General features: G+C 37.3%; 4 protein-coding genes across 4 annotated transcripts; 2 read left to right on the forward strand and 2 right to left on the reverse strand.

Annotated features, from left to right (window-relative positions):
- On the forward strand, positions 1958-3527 carry LOC104726453 (iridoid synthase). Its single transcript, XM_019232374.1, has one exon. The coding sequence runs from the start codon at positions 2294-2296 to the stop codon at positions 3434-3436; it is 1143 nt and encodes a 380-aa protein (XP_019087919.1). The 5' UTR covers positions 1958-2293; the 3' UTR covers positions 3437-3527.
- LOC104726455 (protein DAMAGED DNA-BINDING 2) lies at positions 3848-7063 on the reverse strand. Its single transcript, XM_010445324.2, has 11 exons — positions 6699-7063; positions 6313-6403; positions 6076-6203; positions 5862-5984; positions 5671-5759; positions 5434-5554; positions 5265-5356; positions 5042-5171; positions 4691-4939; positions 4411-4607; positions 3848-4299 (listed from the first exon to the last, which is right to left on the reverse strand). The coding sequence occupies exons 1-11, from the start codon at positions 6942-6944 to the stop codon at positions 4071-4073; spliced, it is 1695 nt and encodes a 564-aa protein (XP_010443626.1). The 5' UTR covers positions 6945-7063; the 3' UTR covers positions 3848-4070.
- LOC104726456 (dehydrodolichyl diphosphate synthase 2) lies at positions 7656-9028 on the forward strand. The gene is made up of 3 exons (XM_010445325.2): positions 7656-8219; positions 8312-8379; positions 8460-9028. The coding sequence occupies exons 1-3, from the start codon at positions 7818-7820 to the stop codon at positions 8905-8907; spliced, it is 918 nt and encodes a 305-aa protein (XP_010443627.1). The 5' UTR covers positions 7656-7817; the 3' UTR covers positions 8908-9028.
- On the reverse strand, positions 9075-11146 carry LOC104726457 (dehydrodolichyl diphosphate synthase 3). Its single transcript, XM_010445326.2, has 4 exons — positions 10809-11146; positions 9867-10104; positions 9721-9788; positions 9075-9640 (listed from the first exon to the last, which is right to left on the reverse strand). The coding sequence occupies exons 1-4, from the start codon at positions 10964-10966 to the stop codon at positions 9196-9198; spliced, it is 909 nt and encodes a 302-aa protein (XP_010443628.1). The 5' UTR covers positions 10967-11146; the 3' UTR covers positions 9075-9195.

Here is an 11404-nt window from a genome sequence, read left to right on the forward strand (position 1 = left end):
TTTTTTTTTTATCAGTTCCACAACCAAGATTGACGCATACGTGATCAAAAGCTTTGATTTAAAAAAAAAAACATAAGAACAAACTAATTAAATTATTACAATATTTTTTATCAATCAAAAAGTTTTAATAGTATTGTAATTTATACATGTCGTCGTTTCGAATACTCAAATTGTACAATTCCATTTTTCTACAATATTTGGAACTTGTTTCATTCGAAGTATCATGTTTGGCCACTGCATAATGTCAGTTAGATCTCAGATTAGTTAGAATCTGGTACATGAGTTGTTAGTTAGTGTATCACTCACGTGTGTAACTGTGTAACTAGTTGTCGGTTAATATGATCGGTTTTGACCGGTAAGACTGTTAACTGAAAGAAACAGTAGAGACCCACTTGAAGAGTATACATAATAAAAATTAAAAAAAAAGCCGGCCAGCAAACGTAACGGCCACGGCCAGATTCTGCATCTCGCAACCTTGACCGTCCGATTGAGAAGTGGACAACATGCTGAACACGACGATTCATTTTAAAACTATAAGAACTGCATGTGGCTTCCGTAACACATTCCATAGCCACAAATTAAATTGGTAAACAATAGACGACGCCCGCTTAACCCAATAGATGATAATCATCCTTACAATGATACCAAATGTTTTTTCGGTTATGTAGGTTCGTACTTCGTACCATATATATCAAGACATCAATGACTCTGCTCTTGCAGCACTATTGACCAACCCACATGCATTAACCAACCTAGTCTTTGCGATATGCAGATCACATATATAGTTGACAATAGTGTCATAACTAAAGGCTATACAATTTGGCTAAACAAACAAAATCAAATGAACTTAAAAAACCGACTATTAGGTCGACACTATATATGAGCGTTTTGATTTTGTCTAGCTCGATTAAAACAAACTCTACTAGTATGAACAAAACCTAGACTAGACTATAGACATCATAGTCCAAATCGGTAAGCAATCGTGACAAACAAAATTGTAACTCCGAAAAAACAATTTAGAGATCAAGAGAAAAGTTCAAATGTCACAAGTCCCAACCTCAATTATTTCTCTCATTATAAAACTGTTGCAACTCGCCATGAAGCAGAAATAACTAGTAAGTGTGTGGGTCAATCAAACAGTTGTGCATGGATAAATTCGGTTTAAGTTTATGGTATTGTCACTATTTTGATGTCTTATAAAAAAAAAAGTTGATACCATGGTAATATTGACATTGACGTCTACGGTGGAGCATGTCAAGATTTTCGAAGGATAAACTTAGATTTTTCCACCATACAGTATATGGTTTGAATCTTAAACATATCTTCTTCTATACACACAAATATTGCAAGCAATATAACTTATGCCATCCATAAAAATAATGTGTGGATTATTATTAACTCCATTTTTTTCGTAATTTTTCAGAAGAAAAAGGATTGTAACATGAAACTCTAAAACACTGTTGACTTTAATCTATTTGTATTATAAAATTGTGCTTAGTTATGCTGAATCGTAGCTGTTTCCAAAGCAACTTGCTTTAGATATTCTAACATAGCCTTTAAAAACAGGTAAGCATCGAGTCTTTAAACTCTCCTAAAACCCGTTGAATCAGTCCCACACATTATTTTTTACTCTCTACGTAAATGTTTATATAAAGCTTCGATCGTAATCAATTAGTTCTCTAATAGTCACAACAATGGGGTCTGAAGATGGAATCTTGATGAGAAGAAACGAAGTAGNGTTGTGCATGGATAAATTCGGTTTAAGTTTATGGTATTGTCACTATTTTGATGTCTTATAAAAAAAAAAGTTGATACCATGGTAATATTGACATTGACGTCTACGGTGGAGCATGTCAAGATTTTCGAAGGATAAACTTAGATTTTTCCACCATACAGTATATGGTTTGAATCTTAAACATATCTTCTTCTATACACACAAATATTGCAAGCAATATAACTTATGCCATCCATAAAAATAATGTGTGGATTATTATTAACTCCATTTTTTTCGTAATTTTTCAGAAGAAAAAGGATTGTAACATGAAACTCTAAAACACTGTTGACTTTAATCTATTTGTATTATAAAATTGTGCTTAGTTATGCTGAATCGTAGCTGTTTCCAAAGCAACTTGCTTTAGATATTCTAACATAGCCTTTAAAAACAGGTAAGCATCGAGTCTTTAAACTCTCCTAAAACCCGTTGAATCAGTCCCACACATTATTTTTTACTCTCTACGTAAATGTTTATATAAAGCTTCGATCGTAATCAATTAGTTCTCTAATAGTCACAACAATGGGGTCTGAAGATGGAATCTTGATGAGAAGAAACGAAGTAGACGAGAACGTCGCGTTGATCTTTGGCGTCACCGGACTCGTTGGTCGAGAGATTGTAAAGAGGCTATTAACGTCTAAACCAAGATGGAGAATCTACGGCGTAGCGCGAAACCCGGAGATCAGTTCATTGACGAAGATGTACAATTTCATCTCATGTGATCTGCTTAACACATCTGAGACTAAACAGAGATTGTCTCCATTACAAGACATCGTGACTTACGTGTTCTGGGTCACGTGGTCTGGTGAGTATCCATTGGATAGCGACAAGTGCTGCCTTCAGAACAAGATGATGCTTACAAACGCTTTGGACGCGATTCTACCAAACGCTACGAGGTTAAAGCACTTCTCGCTTCAAACGGGGATGAAGCATTACGTGTCTCTTGTCGGAGAAGGTTCGAGTTTGTGTTATTACAGCGAGGAGTGTCCGAGGAAGAGTTCTGGGAGAAATTTCTATTATGTTTTGGAGGATTTGTTGAAGGAGAAGATCACTGGTAATTCGGTTGTTTGGTCGGTTCATAGACCCGGTTTGCTAATGGGAAGCTCTACAAGGACTCTGTACAATTTCATGGGAAGTCTTTGTGTTTATGGTGCCATGTGTAAGTATTTGAATCTTCCTTTTGTGTTTGGAGGGACAAGAGAATGTTGGGAGGAGAGTTACATTGATGGGTCTGATTCCAACTTAGTCGCGGAACAGCATATATTCGCTGCAGCGAGTGGGAGAGTGCGAGCGAAAGGTGAAGCCTTTAACGCCATTAATGGGGTAGGTTTCACTTGGAAGGAGATTTGGCCTGAAATCGGGAAGAAACTTGGAGTGCAAGTTAATGAAACTACGATGTTTGATGAAGGTTTCTTGTTTGATAAAGAGATGGGTAAGAGAAAGCATGTGTGGGATGAGATTGTGGCTAAGGAGAAGCTTGTTCGGACAGAGATTGATGATTTGGCGAACTGGGTTTTCATGGATTTGCTGTTCAGATTTCCGTCTAAGCTTCTTGGGAAGAGAGAGAAGGTGGACAAGTTTGGGTTTAAGAGGAGATATAGAACCCTGGATTCTATTTTGTATTGGATTGATGTGATGAGAGATGAAAAACTCATTCCTATGTAACACATGCGGCTATTGTTGTGACTGCTAGGTTTGATTAGCAATGTAAATCACTGTATGTATTTGATCACCAATGCTCCCTCCCTTATATCACTAACAGAACGAGTATATGAGTAATGAGTTTTACACAAACCTTGGTTAAAATCAAAACTGCAGATAACCAAAGTTACATTCAGATTTTAATGACGCGTCCAAAAATTTGTGATGCATTGACAAATATAATAGGATGAAGTAGTGGCAGACCATACTTGAAACAACAAGATGATTTGCTGGAATCAGTTTGTTTATTAGTTAGTTGTTTTTTGATACAGATGAGTGTTAGCTGTCAAGATGACGTAAGAGTAAAGACTTTTCATCCCCTGTTTCCACTCATCCATCACTCAGTGAGATCAAGAATCACTTCAACAACTAAAAGAAAACAAAAGAGAACCTTCTTACTGCAATTCATACTTTAGATACACCAAAAAAAAGTTGAAGAGAGCCACACAAAAGCCGATCATGCCCTTAAAAAAGGAAAGCAAAATCGCCGGCCAAAGGCAAAACAGGGCATGCTACTAAAACAGAGTATGTACAAGAGAACCTACCAAAATAAAACAGAGTACAAGTTAGTTATACATAAAATACTTCTTTCTTCATCTTAAGTTTTTGTCTTCCGAGTAGACTTGGTTGTTTTTGCTTGAGACTTGTTGACTTTAATGTTTTTGCTTTTAGAGCTAAACATGTCATCATCGTCGTCTTCATCATCGCTGCCACGCTTGTGCTTCTTTCCTTTCTTCTTGCTTTCACTAGAACATATAATAATCTTCTTATCCTTCTTCTCCTCAACCATCTCTGTTTCCTCCTGTGGCCGCCAAATGAATAGGGACCTGAAGATACCGGAGTTTGAAACCAAATCCACACCAATGAGATTAGTCATCAAAACAGTTTTCACTAATTAGTTACTCTCATAACTCGTGGGTAATAATAAACTCACGAACCTTGAACTTCCTGAGGCTAAAACATCATCACGCGGATGCAACTTGTTGACTGGAGTAATAGTTGTTATGTTTGGATCCATAACCTCTGCAACCAACTGTCCATTGCTTGCATCAATGAAATCTATTGGGTGAAGAGCAGTTCCGTTGAAGTTTTCACTTATGTAACGGCCAATCACAATGAGCGACTCCGAGGTATCCTGCAGATGAACATATAACAAATGCTACATAAAAGGGAAATCGATGGACAAGAAAACAAGAGAGAGAGGTTAAAGTATCAAACCTTAGGATCCCATTCAGCTTTGAATGGCGTCAAATGCCGATTAAAATCATGGCTATGAACAATCTCTCGGCTTGGCAAATCCAAGTTCCCAAAGATCGAGTCCCATATTCGAATACGGTTGTCCTGACAGGTCGTGAGGATTTTTGTGCCTGATGATGGAGAGAAATAAGCAGAGTTGACTACTCGCTTGTGTGCAAGATCATTCAGAGAAGCTTTAGGTTGAAGTTTACGCATATCCCATATCCGTGCCTGAAACCATAACCAAGCAAATCTATTGAACAAGTTCTGACAGAAATCATCTAAACGAGTCCAAAGTAAAAGCATGCTCTTGGTTCTCTTTGATAGACTTACAAAATGATCGTTCCCACAACTGAGAAGAAGCTCAGGCTGGACAGGGTTGCAGTCGAGTCCAACAACTTTGCTTCCTTGCTTGTGTATCAGAATTGGCTCACCCGTACTGTTATTGGTACGATGGTCGATCCTTTTATCAAAAGAAGATAAGTCTGACGTTCATTTAAACAATAACAAAGAGGCTAGTAGTCTACAAACAGTTTAAGGAGATGAAATCACTTACATGTGAAGAAACCCAAAATTATCAGCAGCTAGCACCAAACCTTTCTCTGGGTTAATATCCATACCGTACAGCATTTTCCAACTCTTTTGGCCCTATAAACCGATGATATGTCATATCAGCATAATGGCTCATACAAGACAAAATCAGAGAAACGAGTTGATGGTGTGACCTGCCATCCATCGGGGTTGAGATTCAGCAACGTTGATGAGATTCCAGTTTCCAGGTCAGTATAACCAATTGTTCCATCAGAGGATGCAGAATACACCATGTCGTCATTTGTGGGACTAAACCTGCATACCGACAAGAGCAGGGAAATTTGATTCAACAAAAGACTCAAGATTTTGTTTCCAGATATAGACATCTAAATGGAGATGTAACATTACATCAGGTACAATACGATCCTTACCGCATATTATTAACTTGTACGAAGTGTATGTTTCCATACACATTCTTCTCATACACTTTAGCATAATCCCAGACTCCAATTTGCCCTTTCTATTAGAGAGTGTACCATACAACCAACAGAAACGAAAATAACAATGAGAAGATAGATGCAGAAAAATTGGTAACATATGACACTTGTTCAATTCTAAAAACCTTATCTCCAGAGAGAAGAATGTTATTTCTTGTTGGATGGAACTCCAAACATGTAACACGTCTGCTGTGGTATCGAATGACTGCACAATGAACTTGATCCGGTATCACATATTTTGGTTTGATCTGTATAGCACAAATAGTTCCATATACTCCAGTCAACAAAAATCTGACTACGCACCAAAATGCAGTAAGAACGGCGTGCAAAGAGACTTACAGGGGGAATCCTCGGTTGGAGTTGGCGCCTGAACACAAAGTCAATAGGGTTCGTCGTATTCCTATGCGAAGTTGGGAGTATTCCGTGGTCAGTAACCACTCTATGAGGACATGACATTGTAGTGTGGCCTTCAATTGATGCAGCAAAAAGCAAAAACAGTTGAGTAAATTAACATTTTCTCCATTCGCCATCATACACATATAAGCAAGAATCGAAAAGGAAATGTGGATTCTTTACCAGGCATTTTGCATAAGAAGCAAGGTTTCATAGGACAATCGACATAGGTTGCTCCTTTAAATCCAGCTTCATGCCCAGGCTGCTTACAAACCTATATAAATCCACCATGGAACGAACAACAGATATAAAACAATCAAATCCAAACACTAAAAATCCTCTGTCTCTACATCAAAGTGAAGAACTTTAAGTAACAATGAGGCGAATTTGAGACACTTTTGATTAAATTCACTCCTAGGCAACAGTGGCTACATCAGTATGTTTTGAAATCAAAAGCAAAAATTTAAAGTCATTTTCTTTGATTGCATAAAGCATAAACAGAATTAGAAATGAAAGCAGTTGAAACGTCGAATAAGAAAAGCTAGGGTTTTTTTTCGAAGAGGGTTTACTTTGCAAACTTTTTTGATAAGCTTAACGGTAATGGGTGCTTTCCCTTTGGCTTTGTTCTTCTCCAATTCAATTTTCCCTCCATTTTTAACCGCTTCATCTTCTTCTTCTTCTTCTTCTTCCTCCTCCGACTCCGACAAAGGGTACTTATCTTCTTCTTCCTCTTCTGACGAACTTAATTCGGAATCTGTATCTCTGGCGATGATGATTTCAGGGTCCGTTTTCCTTCTGTTCCTCGTTATACCCATTTTTGGTTTTTAAAAAAATCACACGACCCGACAAAAAGGAATGAGAGAATCAAACTGTTTTGTTTCTTTTTGGGTTCGATGACGACTGACGACGACGCAGCGTGGGTGAAAAAAACTAAAGCCGGTTAGGTCGGTGACCGAACGGTTCAATTGGATTTTACGCTGACAAAAACAATTAAACTCCCAGTTCAATTCACCATTATACCCTCTGAAGATCTATGCCTTTACTATTTACTTCGCTGATTACCTAAGGTTAGTTCTGGTATTTAGTTAAAGGTGTGGTGGCGGGAGAAGTTAATACGTGGCGAATCACAGCCCGGATAGCAAAACTCACGTGTTATTACGCTATTGGGCCTTTTTATTCACTTCGGCCACAATTTTCATTTATAAAATCAGATTTTTTGAATATAATTTGGTTTTGGATTTGCTATGAGAATGTTGTGATCGATATAAATCAGAGCTTTATTACAAATTTACATTTATATGGTAGGAGCTTCTTAATGCATGATAAAATCGGAAACGTTAGAGAGACGTGGACGAATAGTATAACTCGTATAAACCACACAAAAAGAGAAAAAAATACTAAGAAAAAAAACAAAAGCTTTGGAATATATCTCTTTAGTCTTTAACGATAAATTTTGTTTTGTGGCGCTCAATTTCGAAAACAACATACATGAACATGATCGTCTTTAAAAAACAGAACAAAAAAACACACGGCGTCGTTTTCAAACCGCCTCACCAGAACCATCTATGGAGTTAAGAAACTTCCAATTTCCAACTAATCTTCTCCGCTTTTAATACAATATTGCTTCTTCTCTTCTCCTATCAAACTCTTACCACAACGCCTCGAGTGAATAAATTCTCTCTTTTAAGATGTTATCTCTACGAGTCCCTACTCCTACATCCTTCCGGCGATTGCATGCCGGGCGATCGCGGTTAAGTAGAGACTGTTTATTCTCTTACTCGCCGAGTTTCGTGAACAGAGGAGTCAGACTAAGAGTCAGATCTACCAAATCGGAGGTTGCGCTGACGCCGGCGGAGGAGGAAGAAGAAGTAACTCTGCCGGAAGAGCTTCAGCCGGAGCTGATGCCTAAACACGTGGCGATTATAATGGACGGGAACGGAAGATGGGCTAAGAATCAAGGTCTTCAACCTTGGGATGGTCACAGAGCTGGCGTTGAAGCTTTGAAAGAGATCGTTGAGCTTAGTGGTAGATGGGGCATTCAAGTTCTTACAGTTTTCGCCTTCTCTACTGATAACTGGATCAGACCAAGGGTGAGTTTACTTTAGAACCTAATTCTTCAATTTTGCATATTACACAGCTTTCGATCTTGATGCGATTTGAAGTTATATGTTTCTCTCTGCAGATTGAGATTGATTTCTTGTTTAGTTTATTCGAGAGATCGCTTAAATCAGAGTTTCAAAACTTAGCCAAGTAAGTTTATTTGTAATCAAGAATTGTTTTTGATTGATTATATTTATGTTTCAAGAACTTCATATTTTCGAGTGTTTTAGGAATGATGTTCGGATATCGATCATTGGAGATTCATCGAAACTTCCGAAATCTCTGTTAAGATTGATCAACGAAGTTGAGGAAGGTACTAAGAACAACACCAGGCTTCAGCTGATCGTAGCGGTTGGTTACAGCGGGAAATACGATGTTTTACAAGCGTGTAGAGGTATTGCTCAGAGAGTTAAAGATGGTGAGATTGATGTTGATGAGATAGATGAGGGACTTATCGAGCAAGAGTTGGAGACGAATTGTACTGAGTTTCCTTATCCGGATTTACTGATAAGAACGAGCGGTGAGTTAAGAGTTAGTAATTTCTTGTTGTGGCAATTGGCTTATACTGAGCTCTTCTTTGCTCAAGAGCTATGGCCTGATTTTGGGAGGAGCGGTTATGTTGAAGCTTTGATGTCGTTTCAGCAGAGACAACGACGCTTTGGTGGTCGGAAATCTTGATTTTTTTCTTTTCTTTTTCTTGCAATAAACTGCAATGGGAACTGTATATGATTGTGTAATAATGGATGTGTTTATACCTCGAGAACACTGCTTTCAATAAGTCTTTGGGATATTACAGTTACTTGTATTGCAAGATTCATTTTTAGTTTTGTGTAGGCGAAGCAAGAAACAAGAAACTGCATGGCTGATTTTATTCGCAATTTTTCGATTTATCTACACAAAATGTATGAAAGTACAATGATCTCTGAAATTAGAGATCTCACATGAACATAGTGGAGAAAATGTGGATCAAACTCGACAGCCAAATCGCCTTTCCCTGCGCTGATATGAAACCAAGGCCTCAACAAGCTTATCCTTATCAAAATCAGGCCAAAGGACCGATGAGAAGAAGAGCTCGGTATAAGCGAGCTGCCACAAGAAGAAGTTACTAATTCTCTGTTCTCCACTTGTCCTAATCAGTAGATCAGGACTTGAGAACTCGGTGCAACTTGTCAGAAGCTCTCTCTCGATCATTGCCTCGTCTACATCTTCCTTTCGGATCAATCCAGCTTCTGATTTATGAACAATACTCTTGCAAGCGCGTAAGATGTCTAATCTCCCGCTGTAATCTATTGCCAAGATGAGATGCTTCTTTTTATAGCTTTTCGTAGCTTCCTCTATCTCGTGGATTGTTTGGCGTAGAGATTCAGGGATCTTTGTTAGATTCCCGATAATAGAAACTCGAGTTTCCTCTCTGAAAACAAAAAGATCTTGGTAAAGAGTGGGAAGATCACATGTTAAACAAACAGAAGCTAAATGGAATTGTATTTATACCTTTGGAAATATTGGATCTTGGACTTGAGGTAGTGTTGGATCAAAGACATTAAGCACTTAACCTCAATCTTAATAATACCAAGGAAAATGGTTAGTGTCAATAATTGTATGAGAATTTAAGCTACTTTGTCTAAAAAATGTCACACCTTGTGTCTGCCCCAATTCTCTGTGGAGAAAGCAAAAGCTGAGACTGTATGAATCCCCAATTTGAAGCAGAGCTCGGAAAACTCTATAAGCCGTTTAGCTCCGGCCTCATGGCCTTGCGACGTCAGCAATCCTTCCCGTTTGGCCCATCTCCGGTTTCCATCCATTATCACTGCCACGTGTCTCGGCATCAGCTCTCTTTGTAGCTCCTCCTCTCCGACCACATAAGTTCCCTCGTCACTTACACAAACACAAAAGACCATATTAACTATTAAGCATTGTCATCTTTTAACAAAACAGAGCATCTGGTATTTGTGAAAGCTCTGTTTATATTTACTAAACATGAAAATCTTAAGCGCACGTTATCTGTTTGACAGATTTGGAAACATTGCCAGAAATGAACTTAGTTTATTCTGGCTTTCTTCTTTTTCTTCTACTACCCAAACACACACAAGGTCGCACTGGTCACTCTGTTTTTCTTTGACTCTTAGATGAAACAGAGGAACTAAACCAGTAAGTAATATCTCTGCTTAGTAGATAACTATCATTCAATGAAGTTTTTGATGTCATTGTGCAGTGAATTTTATCCAACCCCATTTTTAACCGCAAATTATAAAAATAAATAATCAAAAGAGAAGCTTGAAAACTTTTCAGTTGAACTATGATCTACCTAAACAGTCTTGTTGCAAAGAAGAATTTTTATAAAATATCTCTAGTTAACTATTTTGGTTACACTTTGTGAATATTTTTTATGTATAAACAAAATGGTATTTATTATAACAAACTGAAATAAAACTTCGTAATATGTTTTCTTGAATAACTTTGTAAACATATTCTAAGAAGTAAGTAAAAGTGATTAAATCATTCATCACAAGTACAATTACTATTTGGTTAGTTTTGAGAAGCCAGCAAAAAATGTGTATCAGTTCAACAAAAACAAGTACCGTTTGTAGTTGTCATCATCGTCTCTCGAAGCTGTGAATTTGATGAATCCAAGGAGTTTAAGCAAGGAAAGAGGGAAGCTAAAATGGCTTGTGATGATGAAAAAAGAGATGAGAAACACAAAGAGGAGAGATAAAAGAGAAGAGAGAAGAGACAACATTGTTTTGCCTCGTCGACGTATTAGCTCGATCGACTCATTGAAAGTTCCTCATTATATAGATAATCAAAGACATTACCTTGATCGATCAAACCTTCTGTCTCTTTACTACGTATTAGACAGGCCATACAACTTGTACGTGGAGATACTTAATTGAAAAATATTTTTTTTAATGTCTAACCACCAAAAGTAGATCCATATTATATCTTTGGTGATATTTATATGTATTTGTTGATAAAAGATTCCTGATACATCACTATTAAGCCGTATTACTAGACCCCTCTAAGAGTATTATTTGATGTAATCGAACAAATCGATTTTGTTTTTCAGTTGGTTAACTGATAAATAAAATATCTTGTTAAACTAAGTCGGTATGGCCATTGTTGACAAAAAAAAAAAAAAAAAAAAAAAAAAAAAAAAAAAAAAAAAAAAAAAAAAAAA

Source organism: Camelina sativa, chromosome 11 (assembly GCF_000633955.1).
Source record: "Camelina sativa cultivar DH55 chromosome 11, Cs, whole genome shotgun sequence".
NCBI classification, from domain to species: Eukaryota; Viridiplantae; Streptophyta; class Magnoliopsida; order Brassicales; family Brassicaceae; genus Camelina; species Camelina sativa.